Here is a 19,326-nt window from a genome sequence, read left to right as displayed (position 1 = left end):
AAAACTCATAAGGCAATGCATAGGTCACAGATTAGTCAAAATAGTTTTAAAAAAGAGAAAGAGAATTTACATTTTCTAACTTCACAATTTAACTACAAAACTTTAGTCACCAAGACAATGTGACTCTGGCATAAGAACTCACATACAGATCAATGGAACAGAAGTGAGTATTCAAAAGTAAACCCTCACAATGGATTTAAAAAATATTTTTTTTTTATTGATTTCAGAAAGGGAGAGGGAGAGATAGAAACATAAATGATAAGAGAGAATCACTGATCCACTGCCTCCTGCATACCCCCTTAAAGGGGACCAAGCCCTCAACTTGGGCATGTGCCCTGACTAGGAATTGAACCTTACCTCCTGGTTCATGGGTTGATGCTCAACTGCTGAGCCATATCAGCAGGGTGTCAACTGATTTTTGGTAAAGGTGCTCAGGCAATTCAATGAGGAAAGGACAGTTTTCAATAAATGGCACTAGGACATTTGGATATCCATATGCAAAAAAAATATACCCTTACCTTACACCATAAATGAAACTTAATTTAAAAATGATCACAGACCTAAATGTAAGCACTAAAACAATGAAACTCTTATATAAAAAATAGGAGTAAATTTTTGGGACCTCAAGTTAGGCAATGATCATTTAGATACAAAAAGCACAAGCAACTTAAAAAAAATGATAAAATTATCTTTTTATAAAAATTCAACACTTTTGCCCTTCAAAAGACACTATTAAGTAAAGTGAAAGCAGAGGCCACAAACTAAGAGAAAATATTTGTAAATCAGGTATCTGTTGAGAAACTTATATCTAGTTCTATAACTCTAATTCAATACGACAACCCAATTTTAAAAACAGGCATAGGATCTGGATAGACATTTTACCAAAAAGATAAACAAATGTCCATTAAGCACTTGAAAAGATGGTCAACATTAGTACTTATCAGGAAAATGCCTGCCCAAACCACAGTGAGGTGCCTTGAGGTAACCACTAGTATGGCTATAATAAATGAGACAAAGATAGGGAGAAACTAGAACCCTTATACTAGATGCAACTACTCTGGCAGTTTCTTAAAACATAAATTTACTATATAGTTCACACTCCTAGTTATATACCCCAGTGAAATAAAAACACACCCACACAAAGATTTGGACGTGCCCTACCCGATTTGGCTCAGTGGATAGTGTGTGGGCCTATGGATAGAAGGGTCCCGGGTTTGATTCTGGTTAAGTGCACATGCCTGGGTGGCAGGCTCAATCCCCAGTGTGGGACTTGAAGGAGGCAGCTGATCAATAATTCTCTCTCATCATTGATGTTTCTATTTCTCTCTCCCTCTGAAATCAATACAAAATATATTAAAAGAAAAAGGAATAGAAGTATTTCAAGCTGCAACATAAATAAAACTAAAAAAGTGTATATTAAATAAAAGAAGCCAGTCACAAAGACCATATATTGTGACATCTCACCTATATGGAACTTGTAGAAAGGCAAATCTATACGGGAGAATAGATTAGGTTGGCTGGAGATGGGAATGGGGAGGGACGGCAAATGGGCAAATGGGTGATGCAAATGTATCAGTAATGGTTGTGTAATTCTATAATCTACTAAATGTACTAAACATGATTGAATTATAACATTTAAGTTAAAATAAGCATATCTTATGGTTTGTACATCATACCTTAAAAAAATAAACTATTAAAAAAAACCACACACAATCATTTGTTGAGTTTGGGTATAGAATAATATCCACAACTATTTGAAAATTATCTTGCCCTGATTTGGCTCAGTGGATAGTGTTGGCCTGCAGATTGAAGGGTCCCAGGTTCGATTCCAGTCAAGGGCACATCCCCTATAGGGGGTGTGCAAGAGGCGGCTGATCCATGTTTCTCTCTCATTGATGCTTCTCTCTATTGCTTTTCCTTCCTCTCTGTAAACACACACACACACACACACACACACACACACACACACAATTATCTTAAAATCCTTCCGCCTTTCAAAACTATTTGTTAGACTTTCTTCATAGACTTAACCCAAAATATACTGAAAATAAGCATTAGTTGTCTTCTATTCAGTTAGACATTAAAGACTTTGCAAAAATCTATTTAACGTGCATCCTCTTTTCATATGATTTTTCAAATATATATATATATATATATATATATATATATATATATATATATATGTATGTATCTTTACTGATTTTAGAGAGAGGAAGGGGAAGGGAGAAAGAGAAACAATGACGTGAGAGAACATGGATCCACTGGGACCAAAACTGCAACCTGGGTATGTACCCTGACCAAGAATTGAACCTGCAACCTTTTTTTTTTTTTTTTTTTTTTTAATATTTTATTGATTTTTTACAGAGAGGAAGAGAGAGGGATAGAGAGTTAGAAACATCGATGAGAGAGAATCATCAGTCAGCTGCCTCTTGCACACCCCCTACTGGGGATGTGCCCGCAACCAAGGTACATGCCCTTGACCGGAATTGAACCTGGGACCTTTCAGTCCGCAGGCGCTCTATCCACTGAGCCAAACCGCTTTCGGCTGAACCTGCAACCTTTTAATGCATAGAACTATGCTTTACCAACTGAGCCATACCATATCTGTTAGGGCTCATTAATTTAAAAAAATATATAGTTATTTTTCATGAAAATGTGATGTTAACTTAGTGGGTTTTTCATAAATTAAATGTTTAAAAGTTTCTTTTAAAAAATGATCATTTTTAATTAACAGTTTTTTATTTATTTTCGATTTTAAAAATTGGTTTTTAGAGAGAAAGGGAGAGATAGACAAAGAAATATCAATGATGAGAATCATTGATCAGCTACCTCCTGCATCTCCCCAACTGAGGATCAAGCCTGAAACCTGGGAATGCGCCCTGACCAGGAAATTGAACCAGCAACCTCTTAGTGCATGGGAAGACACTCAACCAACCCACAGTGGCCAGGGCTGAAACCAAAACTTTTGAGAACCACTTTGTTATAAGCAAGTGTTTTTGGCCTCTAACCTGGAATGTTCCAGAAGCACCTTTACCAGTTATTTGTTCTAACTGGCCTCTTTCTACTGCTCTCTGCAGAGCATTCTTCAACAGCTGAGGCCTGCAGAGAAAACAAAAAATAATGGTAAATATATAGATGAAGGAAAGATTTGAATAGATCTAAGGTTATTCTTTGAACTAAAGTTCTGATTTCTATTATACATAGTACTTTGTTAAAAAGGACAATAAAGTAATAAATTACTTTAACGAGTGGCACCCTTAGCAAGTGGCATTCTTTTTCTTCAAGCAAGGATGCTAAGTCATTACCTGTACATACACACCAGTTTCCAAAATGTTAGGGCATTCCAAAAACGTACCACTTATTATCAGATCACAACAGCAATCAACTGTATAATCAAGCAACGAATGAGTATCTTTTAAAGTTCTATCCAATTCTAGAATTCTCTGAGGCAAAATTCCTAACTGGTTTTAAAAATGTGTGTGTGTGTGTATGTGTGTGTGTACACACACACACACACACACACACACACACACACACACTAACAAAAAACAAATGAGTCACTTTTTACAAACCAGTATCTAGAAGTCAGCTTAATAAAATACAACTTCCCGAGAAGCAGAGTAAATTGTTTTAAACATTGTATATATATATATATCTGTCCTGAGACTTGTCATTAACAAACAAACAAAAAACAAAAGTTATCAAAACTAAATGGCAGGGCCGAAACCGGTTTGGCTCAGTGGATAGAGCGTCGGCCTGTGGACTGAAAGGTCCCGGGTTCGATTCCGGTCAAGGGCATGTACCTGGGTTGCGGGCACATCCCCAGTAGGAGGTGTGCAAGAGGCAGCTGATCGATGATTCTCTCTCATCAATATTTCTAACTCTCTATCCCTCTCTCTTCCTCTCTGTAAAAAATCAATAAAATATATTAAAAAAACAAAACTAAATGACAGGCAAGAAGAAACTTGAGTATCATTAAAAACAAGAAAAATAACAGAAGAACAAAGTGTTGAAGCAAGAGCTGTTCTGTCAACGGGCAGTGGCCTGAATGGCAGCTGGGGAACCTGAGGTGCAGGGAGAAAACAAGTTGACTTAGGACTTAAAGGTATGTGATATGGAATAAGACAGTCAAATGGAAAGCTTTATGTCTGGGCCAAGAACAGGAAGAAAGGCTTAATCACAATCCAAAAGCTGGTGGCACACCTCTCAAGAATTACTAGAATAGCCCCCACATGAGCAGAATATCAAGCTACTTATTTGAAACTGGTTAGCTGCTCATTAGACAGAAAAGATCAGTGGGGCAGAATAACAAGGGCCCCACTATTATCATTTGAGGTGCATCATTGAGTTTTGTCTTTTTCTTTGGATAGAAATTTTGTATCTTTTTAAAATTTTTATTTTATTTTTGTTTTTTGCTAATCCTCACCCGAGGACACTTTTCCATTAATTTTTAGAGTGGGAGGGAGGGGGAGAGACAAAAAGAGAAAGAAGTGAGAAACATTGATTGATCAGCCTGCAACTGAGGTATGTGCCCTTGACTGGAATCGAACCTGGAACCCTTTTCAGTCCACAGGCCAAAGCTCTATCCACTGAGCCAAACTGGCGAAGGCTGAATCTTTTGTTAAAAAGTATGTTTTTACTGATTTTTAGAGAGGGAGAGTGGGAGGTAGAAATAGCAATAAGAGAGAAACATCAATTGGCCACTGGAGATTGAGCCTAAAATCCAGGCACATGCCCTGATAGGGAATTGACCTGGTGACCTCTTGTTTTATGGGTTGATGCTCAACCACTGAGCAACACTGGCTGGACAATTTTGAATCTTTTATAACCACTAAGTATTACAAGCTGAGCTGCTATAGAGTTATTAATGGCATCATCCATATGCTTGAGGAAGAAGAGTGGAAGGGATCCCCCATGTTCTAACAGGATGCTATAGAATAGGAACTATACCATCAAATCTTATACACCCTGACCCTTCAAATTAGAAAATCCCAATAAAAACAACTCCCAATGAAAAAATTTCTAAGCCAGTGTGGTTCTATTCAGGAGGAATATGATTTATGCTAAGACCCAAAACATACATACTTTCTCAAGTTATTCATTCCACAAATATTTATTTGGTACTTAGTATGGTTATGCAAAAATAAACACATAGATCTGGTCATTAAATTCAAGGAAGTAAAGAGATAATGAATACATAATTAAGTTAGAGAATGATAAAGGTCAGGATTAAAGTATGGGCATAGAGCTTTGGGAACATAGAGAGAATAATTTAATTGAAAGTTTTTCTATTACTTGCTTTGTAAGTTAGATTGCTTAAAGGCTGATTATTAATGGGGGCAATCACAGCTTAAGTAAAACACTGAAACCTTGACTCTTTTATTAAATTAAATAACTGGTCTGAAAATAATCTTCCTAACCTAGGTTCAAACGCTCCAGGAATGAGTATCAGTTAAATTAGTTCCCTTCAGCACAAATTATGTTAGCATATACCTTGTCCTAGGCAAGAATCCCATCACTCAGAGTTCTATCATTCCTATCTTCACATAAAACTTATTTACCAACTGCTTCAATGATTCTCAGATTGGCCCCCCCTCTCTAATCACTGCCATAGCCTTAATATAAGCCACCATGCCCCTTTCTGGACCCTGTGCTGTTGTTTTCACACTGCACTCTACTTTAAGGTCAATATGCCTACAAAAGCGTTTGCTTGCTTGTTTGTTTATTTTTGTTACTCCTCATCTGAGGATATTTTTCCATAGATTTTTATTATTTATTTTAAAAAATTGTTACCTGAGGATATTTTTTCCATTGATGTTTTAGAAAGAGTGGGAGAGGGAAAGACAGAAATATCGATGTGAGAGAAAGACATCTATTGGTTGCCTCCTTCATGAGCTCTGACAGGGGAGAAGCCTGCAACTGAGGTACGTGCCCTTGACCGGAATGGAACCCATGTCCCTGCAGTACGATGCTCTAACCACTGAGAAAACTGGGTAGGGCAAGATAGTATATCTTCATTAATGTTACTCAACAGAACAGGTGTCAGATATAAATGCCTCAATCCAGCTCCAAAGGCTTTGGTGACAGGGTCCCATCCCTGGTTAATCTAGATCCAGTCAGACCCAGGCTTCTTTCAGTTCCCCAAAAAGAATGCCAACCCCTGCCTCTGAAATTTTCTAATGAAGCTCCTTTCCCATCCTTTTCTTCTGTCACCCACTGTCAGTCATCCCACTTAATTCCACACTTTCGTCTAGACGTAATCAATGCCCATGTTTTTAACTTACTACTAACTCCTAGGCACAGCTCTTTTCTGAAAAATTCTCTAATCTATCACCCATCATATTGCATGTACTATGGTGCCAAGTGCTGTTCTAAATAAATAACATAACAACCCCCAAAAATAGATACTATTATTTCCCATACTTTACTGAGGGAGAAGTTAAGTGACATAGAAAAATCAAGTCATTTCTCCAAGGTCACATAACAAGGCAGTGGAAGAACCAGGTTACAAAATCAGAGACAGAAAGTAGAATGGTGTTACCACGGTCTGGAGGAAAAGAAAATGAACAGTTCTTGCTTAACAGGTACCAGGCTGCAACTTTGTAAAATTAAAGGAATTCTAGAAATGGATGGTCGTGTTGGTAGCACATTGTGAATACACTAGAGGCCTGACTGGATGAGATGGGCTGGACATGCCCTGGAGCCCTCCTGCGGTCTCTGCCCAGCCGTGATCTTGCACCAGTGGGGTTCCTTGGCCTGGCCTGTGGAATCAGGCCGAAACCAGCTCTCTGATGTCCCCCGAGGGGTCCCGGATTGCAAGAGAGCGCAGGCCAGGCAGAGGGACCCCACCGGGACACGAATGGGGCTGGGGTGGGACTGAGGGACTGCAAGAGGGCTCCAGGGAATGTCCAGCCCTTCTCACTCAGTCGAGCTCCAGCAGCAAGCTAGCCTACCAATCGACTGACTGGGCCATGGTGGTCAGTACATGTCATAGCAAGCAGTTGCATGGCCTTAGCATATCATTACCATATTTTGCTTTGGTTGGTTAAATGGATGGCCAGACACTTAGCATATTAGGCTTCTATTACATAGGATTTGATACCATTAAACACTGTATGTTTAAAAATGGTTAAGATGGTCTGGCTGGTATGGCTTGGTGGTTGAGATTGGACCTATGGATTAGGTCACCACTGATTCTGACTCATCATTGATATTTCTATCTCTCCCTTTCTCTCTGAAATAAATTTTTTTTTTTTTTTAAAGTTACTCTATCAGTGTCTTACAAAAATGAACATGCAGTTTGGGTTTCCAAAATAAAATAAAAATTAAAAATTAAACTTAACAAAAAATTCCTAGCTCAGCTAACAGTAATCCCTTGAATATTTAATCTTTCTCCTTCCTCATGAAAAGGGGCTAAGAGAATAACAAATATCTATGCTTTAAAATCCAGGCCAGCCGGGACCGGTTTGGCTCAATGGATAGAGAGTCGGCTTGGGACTGAAAGGTCCTGGGTTCGATTCCGGTCAAGGGCATGTACCTTAGTTGTGGGCATATCCTCAGTAGGGGGTGTGCAAGAGGCAGCTGATCGATGACTCTCTCTCATCGATGTTTCTGACTCTCTATCTCTCTCCCTTCCTCTCTGTACAAAATCAATAAAATATATTAAAAAAATAAAAAATAAATAAAATCCAGGCCAACAGGTCATACCTGATATCCACTCTAAGTTTAGGATAATACTGAGACACATATTTTCTGATGAGACTGTAGGAAGCTTCTTTAGGTTCACAAAGGCGAGTAAAGGCCAGAGGGAGGATATCCTCCAATTTCACTTGTGGTTCTGGATCCACTGCAGAGTTCCTGTTCTGAAATGTAATATCAAAAGTTATCATTAGAGAATGTAGAGCTTTTTGTACAAATGCTTCTATATTCAACTCAAAGGCTTTTTCTAAGCTGGTTTCCAAATCAACCAACCAAACAAAATGATCATTCTTTTTACATTCAAAGAAAACATATCACAGTGCTGCAATTTTACTTGTGTGGCAAAGTAAGATTCAAATTTCAGATTAGGAGCGTTAAAAATACATATAAAAATAAAAAACAGGCTTGGCCTGTGTGGCTCAATGGTTGAGGGTTGACCTATGAACCAGGTGGTCTTGTTTTGATCCCCTGGTTTCACTTCCTGTCAGGGAGCATGCCCGGATTGAGGGCTTGATCCCCAGTATGGGGCCTGCAGGAGGTAGCCGATCAATGATTCTTTCTCAACATTAATGTTTCTATCTCTCCCCTTTCTCTCTGAAATCAATAAAAATATATTAAAAATAAATTTTAAAAAATAATTCAACTTCATTGAAAGGCCTTAATTCATTAACAAACAATGAAAAAGTGTCATGGAGCACCAAAAAGCACTACACAGTTCATTTTGAAAGTGCTTGCCAGTTTTATGAAGAAAGTATAAAAATTTTCAGGGTTGTGAAAATAAAGATGTAGAGGAATATTCATAATTTCATTTACTAACAGAGGAAATACTGGATATTTATTTCACTTTATTACTGTATACTTTCCATAAATGAAATTATGTATCTTGGCAAGGAGAGAAAGAGAATAAAAACTGGCTCTGAGAATAGTTTTGGGGTATAACATTGAGTAGAAATATGTTTATTTTTTAGGGTGTGTGGTTTTTTTTATTATTTTTTGCCTCTTGTTGTTTATATTTCACAAAAAATAGGGTAATTTTATATAGTTTCCCATAACTTAACAGTGCAGTTAAGTCCACAGACTCTGGGGTTGAGTGCTTGGATTTGCACACTATTCTGTTCACTAGGTGGGCAAGAATGAGTAAATTACTTGTAACCTCTCTAGGACTTAATAAAAAGGCAAACATGGCGCAGGGCATGGCACAAAGTTAGTAGCAACAGAATCACAGTGAACAATCAAACTATGGTACAGACTTCTTACCTTTCTGTTTCTGGATTTTTGAGAGGTTTTTCTTGATTTCTGGACCACAACAAAACTCCCAGAAGCACCTTTCCCTTTTACCTAAAGTAAATTAAATTTAGTTGTAATAACGAACATTTTTGTTTTAAATTATTCTGGTATTCACATTTCTAACTTTATACCAGATAATAAGCAAATTACAGGGAATAGTAATACAAGAACTAATGTAAAATGCCGGTCACTTTGTCAAGAGAGAAGCAAACAAGCAATGGATTAGTCAAAAGACAGGACTGAATCATATTTATGGTACTATCTAGCTATTCAATATTGAACAACCCTGTAAACCCTCAGCTTTTGTTTCCTCATCTACAAATTGGGGGAAGAATGCTATTGTGATACCGGATTGTCTATTGTAAACTACCCTCTCTCTCTCTCAAAAAAAAAAAAATAAAAAAAAAATAAAATAAAATCCCATGGAGAGAAGGGACACAATCTGCTGGGGAAAATGAAAAATCTTCTGTCTTGAAAGGGCGACAGCTACTTGGCAAAAGTTTACAGCCTACTTCATCTCAGGCCATACATAATGCTTCCCAGTTTGCACATTACAGATTTTTCCTACATGTGGGAAAGGTTATGTAAGTCATACCACATATTTCCTTTCCATAGTTTACAAAGCACTTTCATAGAACTTAAGTTGATTTACATTAACCTGAGTCCTCTACACTCTAGCTTTACCTACACTGCTATGAACATAGCAATCTAGCTGAAATGCTTCGAGCTTATAAACATCAAGCAGAGGGTCAGGCTATGAGGCAAGAATAGGTCACAAACCATTATTTTGATAAAGAAAAACACAAAGCCAACTCACAAACTGTGCTAACATACACTGTGATATAGGACAGGTCTTTGGTTCTAATTATATTGGTTAGATAGTATCTTTTAATCTATGATTATTTTAAAGACCCACTTACATACAGTTTGACATTTTGAGAAAGCTAGAATGTAAGCTCCATACAGCAGAAATCTGTTTTCCTCGCTGATGGACCCTCAAGCACCTGGCACACAGGAGACACCCTGTACATACTGGTGGAATTAAGTATTGGTTGAAAGTTCCCAAAGAGTTTAGATGCCCGAGTGGCACAGAATTCTATATTAATCAATCTGGGCAGAAAGGTATAAAGGCAAGATGTCTCTGGGAATGCAGCGAACAGGGTCCTTAGATAACCACCTTCGCCAATCCCACGAGAACTCAGTGGTTACTTCATCCCTCGAACCTCTGAAGGTTTAAAGTCCATTCTCGCTTTATATTTTCATGATTCTAAGCAACATTTTGATGTACTATGCAAAGTATCACAGATTTATGCTTGAAATCAATATTGGCATTAGTACTAGTCTCAATTTACTCTGGTTTCTTTGATGGTCCTAACAAGCTTTAACAGTTTGAGCAAAAGTGAAGCTAATTTATAAGGGCAAACAAGTTTAGCCACATAATCAAGGCTTTAAAACTAACAAATCTAACACAAAAGCAGTTATCATTTTTGGTGCTGTAATAAAAGGATTCCTTAACCTTGCTTCTCATCTACAGCACAAAGCCTCCAAAGAAAATCCAATTAAAAGTACAAGCAGCTAGAAAATAATTATACTATCCTACTGCTTCTGCTCTCTAGGCTAGTTATAAAAGGTAACTGGCAGTGATTTGGAAACCTAGTTTCAGGTAGTAAAACTAGATTAAGCTTAAGTATTTCATCATGTTAACTTATTTTTAACAAAAAAGATATAAAAAGCCTAAATGTTTCTAACTATGGACTTATATGATGGAATGATCTTATTACCAACCACTGTGTAATACCTGTTTGATGACACCTCTATTTAATTCTCTTTTCAGTGCTTGTTTGAGGAGGTAGCCTCTTCTCTCCAGCTCCAGAGAAGGGTACTTATGGATGATATATTTTCGAATAGCAACAACTGATGCACCACTCTTCTGGAAGCATGCCTAGAAAACAATTTACCAAGCCATACACGTTACTTTCAACTAGCTGCTTTTCTTTAGACAGAGAAGCTGACACGTTTTCAAAATAAATTATTTTGGAAGTGAACTTAATAATGAATGAAAAAATGGCAGGAACGAATGAACAGTACTTCAGGTAAGTTCAGTTCATCATGGCTGCGGAAAAATTAAGAATTAAAATATTTCTGCAACAATAATTTAAAAAATGTTCAAAAGAGAAGATACAACATGTGAATTACATTTTGTGTTAATGCAGAACCTCATTCCATTTTGATTCTATTCTATATTTAGAAGACAATCTTTAGCACTAAAACAAGGAAAGAACACTGGGTCACAGATCTCGCCCATGATATGGAATGAGTTTTGGCACACCAGGACCAGTATTTCTCTGCAGGCTTTGTGTGAACGTCAGCAGAGAACATAAGCGAAGATAATCTGAATAAATGGCATAAAACTGGACTTATAGTCCTAACCGAATGATGTTTCGCTCTCATTGATGTTTTTAACTTTCTCTCCTCCCTTCTTCTCTGTAAAAAAAATCAATAAAATATATTTTTTAAAAATAAAATTGGACTTATAGGTAGCAAAGTTTTTTTTTTTTTTAATTTATATTTTATTGATTTTTTTATAGAGCGGAAGAGAGAGGGACAGAGAATTAGAAACATCAATAAGAAAGAAACATGGATCAGCTGCCTCCTGCACACCCCCTAATGGTAAGGGACAAATTGTTAAAAATCAGGACTGTCCCACCAAAAGCGGGACATCTGGTCACCTTACTTAATGGGGATGTTCCCGCAACCAAGGTACATGCCTTTGACTGGAATCGAACCTGAGACCTTTCAGTCTGCAGGCGCTCTATCCACTGAGCCAAACCAGTTTCGGCTACGTAGCAAAGTTTAAGGGGCATTTTGGATAACAACAGGGCATTAAATTGCAATTTAACATGCCCTCTTCCATTTCCATTCTATTTATCTATATTTCATTTGACTAATGCCCATGGAAAACTTAAGCAGGTCATTATGTCACTTAAGGCAGAAAATTTTTTCAAATGCTATACATTTTGAAGCACACTTAAACAGCACCTGTTATTTATCTCATAGTCTAGTGGTTGGCAAATGCAGCTTGTGAGCCACATGCGACTCTTTGGCCCCTTGAGTGTGGCTCTTCCATAAAATACCACGGCCTCGGCGAGTCTATTTTGAAGTGGCATTAGAAGAAGTTTAAGTTTAAAACAGTTGGCTCTCCAAAGAAATTTCAATTGTTGTCTGTTGATATTTGGCTCTGTTGACTAATGATTTTGCCGACCACTGATAGTTTAACAATTTTGTGTTGCCATTGTCTATATACTAAATGTAGCGCATACTCACTCTCTTTGGGTAAAGACTTGATTGAGTGTTATCTTACACTACATTATAGGAAACAAACTTCAAAATGGCTTTCTCCTATTCTCTTTTAGGAAGTAGAGCAACATTTCTGATGTCTGGACAGGAGTATACCATTTTCAAATAAGCAAAAGATGCAAAGAATAAACCTATGGAAACTTCTGGAAGTAAAAACTTGCCTTAATGGCCTCAGTCAGGATCGCATCCATCTTGGGACGTGGGGAGGAGGCCAGTGGTGTTTGTTTCTGGGCCCTCGCGAGCTGGCTGGCAGAAAGGGTAGCCCAAGAAGGTATTGTTTTTTTCACTTTCTTCTCCTTTTCTTTAGACTGATCTTTCTCTCTTTAAAATAAAGAATTGTTATTGTGTAAAATAAACTTTCCAGAAAGGGGCATAAAGTTAGAAAGAGGAAGACGGAGGATGGGTAAAAATTAATGCTTTAATTTACTTCCACCCTAAGGTGACACATATTTTAACAACATCTTACTAAATAAAACATTAAAAAAAAAGAAAAAAAAAAAGGGTGCTGCCCTGGCTGGTGTTGCTAAGTGGTGTTACTCTTCTTTCCACCCCCTCTAAAAATCAAATGGGAAAATATCCTTGGGTGAGGATTAACAACAACAAATTTCTAGATTTTATGTATACCCATGAAACTGGGATAAAGGATTCCCTGAGGATTACATCTAAAAGGTATAGTTATTACTAAATTATCCTCCCCTCCCCTTTTTTTTTAAACTGATTTTTAGAGAGGAAGGGAGAGAGAAACAACATGAGCAGCTGCCTCCTACACATTTCCTACCAGGGATCAAGCCTGCAACCTGGTCCTGTGCCCTGACCCTGAATAAAACCAGCAACCTTTTAGTGTACGGGATGACACCAATACATACTGATTTTTGTTGTTGTTAATACTCACCCAAGGATATATTTTTGCCATTGATTTTTTGGAAAGAGTGGAAGGGAGGAAGGGAATAGGGGACAGGGAGGAGAGAAACATTGATATAACAGAGACATCAACTGGTTACCTCCCACACACGCCCCAACCGGGCCAGGGATGGAACCTGCACCTACCAGGAATTAAACCTGGGACCCTTTGGTACAAAGGCCCACACTATAACCACTGAGGACATGGCCAGGGCAAGGTCAGATTTTTGTAATCATGTTTCATTTTATATTATGTCAATGCTTAAAATATCAAGACACTCCCACAATGAATTATAAGCCCAAAAACACAATCCAAAGCCAAAAGGAATGAATTTTGGATCATTTAATCTAAACCATTGTTTTGACAATCAATACATATTTTAATAGGCCATACATTTACATAATAAACTTATTTCAAATGGTAAGTCTAAAACATAAAAAAAGCAAATATCTAGCATAAATCAATGTTATGACACTTTGAAACAATCTTGTCTATAGCTTGTTTGGTGCCGCTCAATGGTTGAGCATCAACTCATGAACTAGGAGGTCATGGTTTGATTCCCAGTGAATTCAATCCCCAGTAAGGAGCATGCAAGGGATAGTTGATCGATGATTCTCTCGCATTATTGATGTTTCTAGCCCTGTCTCTCTCTCCCCCCTTCCTCTCTCTGAAATCAATAAAAACATTTTAAAACAAACTAAAACAACCTTGTCTACAGTCCTTTTACATACTTTAATCACATATAGCAAGAACGCATAATTCCTTACTCCTTTTTGGTTTCCTCAGAGGGCTTGTTTTCTTCCTTCTCTGCATTCTCAGGTTCCCCCTTTGGCTGTTCTGTCTCACTAGATGTAGCAGGTGGAGTTTCATTCTCTTGTTCTTCTACAGTGGAGACAGATTCCTCTGAACTTACGTCTGGTTCTAAAAAAAAATCAGGTGAGCAGAATTGCACCAACTAGACATATTAGTTTGAGTCAATAAAAGGGTAAAGGTTTATCTTATTAAACAAATGATACAAATGTCCCAATTAATCGACAGATTCTAAAATGAACAAATGACTTATGAGTGGAGTTTTCTTTCCTTATTTATGTCATTCAAGTTGACTATGTAATTGTGTAAGAAATGGATACAGCCGAAACCGGTTTGGCTCAGTGGATAGAGCGTCGGCCTGCAGACTGAAAGGTCCCAGATTTGATTCCGGTCAAGGGCATGTACCTTGGTTGCGGGCACATCCCCAGTGTGGGGTGTGCAGGAGGCAGCTGATGGATGTTTCTCTCTCATTGTAAAAAAAAAATCAATATTAAAAAAAGAAAAGAAAAAAGATGAAACCCTTATTTTGCCCATATGGTCTGGACATGACATACCGTCAGATACTACTTCTCTTTTCAATTGTTCCCCAAAACACTTAGGTATAAAAAAAAAAAATTAAGTTCAAGGAAATTCATGGGACACTCCAAATTGGAGTAAACACCTTTGCCTTCTGAAGTGGTTCACCGCTTTTCTTTACCTGGCTTTGCTTCTTCCCCTTCAGCAGGCTTGCTTTTGGGAGGAGTTTCCCGGGTAGAATTCACAGTTCGTCGAATCGGCATGGCGCTATCTTCCACCTTCTAAGAAAAGAGACAGCATTAAAAAATTCCCTTTCCCCTCTCCCAAGGGGCCTAACTGGGTGTCAGAAGATGGTGAATTCTAAGTCTACTCCCAAATCTGATGCAAATTAATTTTAACATTTTTTTGAAGTGAAATATGATTTTTAAGAAGTACTTGCAAAATACTTTCTTTTAGCAAGAATTTCCAAAGGAAACAACTAATTATACTTGATTTAGAATAAATATAGAAGGTTGGAAGTTTTCTTAGAAATTAGAAGGGAAAGGAGAGATGAAAAGAAAACTGTAGATTTTGTTTTTTTGATTCACAATCCAGATTCCCCAAAGTAGGGGAAGGAGCATATACCAAGAAGGACCCAGTAGAGCCTGAAGTCAAGGACTGATCCGAGAGTGAGCTTCAAGAATATGTCAGCCCCTACCTCACCTAACTTGTCCGCGTGGATCAGCTGAGCTCCTACTATAAGTGGGAGTGCCTTAGGATGGACGAGTTCACCTTGAGACATATCAGTCGCCATTTAAAATAATTTCTAGGCCCCAGTACAGGTTACACTCTGGAGCCTCTGCGTTAACCACAAGGATTTTTTCCTAATGGTTTCAGTGTGGTGAAAAGTCAACCTAAAGCACAGAAAAAACCTGTATGAAGATTAACAGAAACAAACTGAACTAAAACATCTACATTTAATATACATGCAAAGGGAACAAAAACTTATCTAAAATACTTAAGAGTTAAATGATAGATGACTTGGTCAGTTATCATTCAGGAAGATAAAATCTCTATCAAAATACAGACTATGAAAAGCAGCGACTAACAAATGCACAAGCCACAGCAGCTGTTGCACCTTCCACATGAACACAAGCAACAAGGACAAGAAAGCTCGTAAGGAACCAAGTGCCACCCCATCCTGCTATCAGGAACTTAGAAAGAAAAGAATAAGATTAAGGAACAGTTTAGTCAAATTTTACTTAAAGATCTGCTAACTAAAGAGGGTAAACTTACTGTTACTCTTCTCAAAAGGATCAGAAAAATTACCTGTAGCCTTAACTCCATCTTCACTAAAGAACACTAGGGGCAAAAAAACTACTGAAGAATGTAACATACTAAAAGTCTCCAGCCCAGAGAAGCAAATTTAGACCATCACCTATAAAAGCACGTATGCTTCTAAGACTTTGTCATATTTTTAACGGAAGCAAAACTAGCACAGAATATAATTAAATGTTCAAAGATAAAATCCATGTCACTAAAATTACCTGATCATTAATACCATCTGCCCCTGCCAAAAATCTCAATGACACATTCTAATCCATCCACAACATGAAAAAGTGATCAGTTAAGTGTTTACACCTCTGTGCTATTGAACATTAACATGGAGTTGATAGGCTAGTCTACTTTTAATTCTATCCCTGTCTAGGAATTTAAGAACTTTCCATTTGTCAGTTAACAGTCCCAAGCTAAAACAACTGGGACAAATCCAAAACATTCAGACATAGGGAATGCTTCCACATGTACAGGGAAAATCCTTTTGTGGACACAACAGGAGCAGTACCAGATTTGTGAATTGTCAATCAGCTGTAAGGAAAACTGAAAAAATTCAGGATAGTAAAAAGAGGGCCAAGTTGGGTTTAAGGGCCTTATTTACTTTTCTGAAACCTAAAAGTCTATCTTGTAATACTTTCAATATACAGATCTGCTCATTCATCCACTAGCAATTAGATAGTAATATATTTGCATAGATGAAAACAAAACAAAACAACTAAATAAAACTGCTTTTATTATGTGAACACTATACGGAAATAAAATATAACCAGGTTATTTTGATAAAATGATATCGCTAATGAATTCATCTTTCTTAACCCACTAGCTAGACTAAAAATGCTATTGTGAAGTCAACAAAATCTTTAGTCATCTCTAATTCATAGGATATCTTTAAAAATATTTTCTCTGTAAACAAAATACTGAAAAAAGTGTCAAAGCCTTTCCAGACAACTCTGTGCTTACTAATTACTAAAAAATTAGAACAAACAGGTTAAAAAAGGGAGGGGGCACAGGAAGCTACATCTGTCAAAGTGATGAAATTGACTAAAATCAGGGCAACAACGTCCATAAAGACATCAGACCTTGTTATTGGAAGGACAAGAATGACAGTTTAAATTAGACCAGATAAGGAGTATGCCCAGCCCTGGCCAAGTGGCTCAGTTAGAGTGTCCTCCCCTACATCCAGAGTTGGCAACTGATCATTGTCTCTCCCTCTCTAAAAAAATCAATAAAAACATATCCCCTCAGGTGAGGATTAAAAAAAAAAAAAAAAAAAAAAAAAAAAGGTTGGAATAATCTCAGATAAGCAGAGAAATAGCTGATTTGCCCCCCTCCCCTATCCTGACATTCTTCTTAAGACCTCCCAATTAGCACCCCCTTTTTCACTAACTTCACATCCCACTGCTATATGGACCACTCTGCTGTCAACCTCCAAAACAGACCTTCTTGTGGCCCTCAGACTGTTCCTTGCTCATCCCTATATCAGTGTTTGCACTTGCTGTTCTCTTAAACTGGAACTCTTTTCCCAGAGGTTTCAATCAGGTTTCTGCTCAATGTTATCCCCCATCAGACAAATCTCCCACGGCTCTTAGTCTTCTTCAGGTCTCTTTATAGCATTATCACAACCTAAAATTCAATATATGTCTGTTTACTTGTTTAGTATATATCTCTCCAATGGAATGTAAGCACCAAAAGGGCTAAGACTTAAATTCACCAATGTATTCTCAGCACCTAGAAATGTCCAAACATAGTGGGTGCCGGATAAATATTGGGGGGAAAGTTGAATGAACCATGGCATCTGATAGTGCTTAATACTATATCCAATATATGTAAAGAACATATTATTTGAGATAAATGTTTGTCTCAGTTCTGACTTCTTTGTAAAGGTGACAAAATTTAAAGCTTCACTTTATAGTACTTTCTTTAGCCTAGGCTGCTTTATAAGTTCACTGTTCATCAGAAGAGCTAACAAAACTATATGAATAGTTAATTCACTCTGCCCTAACACCATCATGTACCTATTAATTAAATTTTTGTGCTGCACTTCTGAGTGATCAGACTTTTAGGCTGCCTCACTGGTTCCCTGCCAGAGATCTTATCTAGCTGATTCACTGCTGCATACTTGGTGTCTAAGAACATACCAGGCACAGAATGTGTTCAAAAAAGATTTGTTGAATGAAAAAAAAGGATGAAGCTTATTATAGTTTTCACCTGGGTTCCTCTGTGTCCAAAAGCCTGAGTTTACCTGTGGTCCTTTTCTAGTCATCAATCTGATTTTTCTTTTTTTTTAATTTAATGTTAGATTAATACAAAAATTTGCTTTTGTCAAGGGAAATGCAAGTTATTTTAATACACGCAATAAAAAAAAATTGCAAAAGAAGTACAGAATTTCAGCGTTTTAGATAACTTTCTTTACATTAAGAGAAAGCAACAAATAGGAGCTTAACAATCTATTTCAGTTTATTGACATCATTGATTTTTAATTATGCAATACATTCTAATGTCATCAGCTAAGCAAGAAATAGATAAAAATTTTCCAATCTCAAGTCTTTCCCTATATTTGGACTTAATGGATAATGTCAGAAAAAGGATGCCTGTAATTTGACTGCTGGCAACTTATTTTTTCACTTTCACACTTTGGTAAATCGGTATGTCCTTAACTCGTGTCTATCTTGGGAACAGATACTATGGCCACTACATGCCCTCCCTCAAAAGACAATCACTGTCTACACAGGATTTTCACCTTTATAGGAAGAGTTCTGGACACTTCCTTAATCTTCGTAATAACATTAAAAGCAAAGAAAAAAAAAACCTTTATGATATTGTTTTTACTTTGAAACACAACACATTAAACTTTTGAAAGGAGCAATAAAATTTAAATATTAAAAAGCTCCTAATAATTTAACACCTATGCTAGATCAAAACAAAGTTTAAGTATGCTCCCCCAACAAGATGACTGGCCTAACGTCGCTCTAAGGTCCCAGGTGAATCCTACACGCCTTTCTAACTGCATTCCCACCTCTCGCTGGATGCCTCATCGGGAAGCGCGGTGAGACGGAGGGAACTGACAGCGCAGGGGGCGGTCAGGTTCACCTTGGCCGGACCTCTGTGCGGGGCGAAGCCTCCGGCCACAGACAATGGTCCGTTAGGTGTCCAAAGTCTGGCCTCCATCTCTCTACAAATGCTCACACTCACAAGACTGACTTGTTAATTAAAACCGCATCCTCTAAGGGGCGGCGAGCAGCGAGCTCTAGGAACGCCAGACGGGAAGAGGAAAGCTTAGGTCCGCGGCGCGGCGGCGGCGGGGCCCGGACGGCGGCGCCCACGCCTCGCAGCGCTCGCCCGGCCCGCGGAGGCCCGCGCGGAGGAGAGCACAGCGGAGACAAAGAGGCGGCAGCGGCCGGTGCGGTGCGCGAGCAGAAGGCGGGGGCAGAGCGGAGCCAAGA

At 38.0% G+C, this 19,326-nt stretch overlaps 1 protein-coding gene across 9 annotated transcripts in view; it reads right to left on the bottom strand.

The window, feature by feature from the left end:
• The window catches only part of HP1BP3 (heterochromatin protein 1 binding protein 3), a 30,830-nt gene that overhangs the window by 10,624 nt on the left and 880 nt on the right, over positions 1-19,326 (bottom strand). For 3 of the 9 annotated variants that reach the window (XR_014794202.1, XM_084874954.1, XM_084874955.1), the window contains exons 2-9: positions 15,267-15,462; positions 14,751-14,850; positions 14,011-14,164; positions 12,504-12,663; positions 10,784-10,927; positions 8,956-9,036; positions 7,708-7,862; positions 3,009-3,099 (exon numbers count right to left, since the gene is read on the bottom strand). Coding sequence is in view for 7 of the 9 variants with exons in the window: in XM_084874954.1 (XP_084731080.1) it covers positions 3,009-3,099; positions 7,708-7,862; positions 8,956-9,036; positions 10,784-10,927; positions 12,504-12,663; positions 14,011-14,164; positions 14,751-14,850; positions 15,267-15,362 (981 nt within the window). In the remaining 2 variants the exon portion in view is untranslated. The remainder of the gene's footprint in view (positions 1-3,008; positions 3,100-7,707; positions 7,863-8,955; positions 9,037-10,783; positions 10,928-12,503; positions 12,664-14,010; positions 14,165-14,750; positions 14,851-15,266; positions 15,463-19,326) is intronic. The other 6 variants (XM_084874957.1, XM_084874959.1, XR_014794201.1 and 3 more) reach the window with 4 other exon arrangements.

Source organism: Pipistrellus hanaki (assembly GCF_964339955.1).
Source record: "Pipistrellus hanaki genome assembly, chromosome: 2".
In the NCBI taxonomy this organism is placed as follows: Eukaryota; Metazoa; Chordata; class Mammalia; order Chiroptera; family Vespertilionidae; genus Pipistrellus; species Pipistrellus hanaki.
Note: the sequence above shows the minus strand (reverse complement) of the source record. Positions and strands in the feature narration are given on the sequence as shown.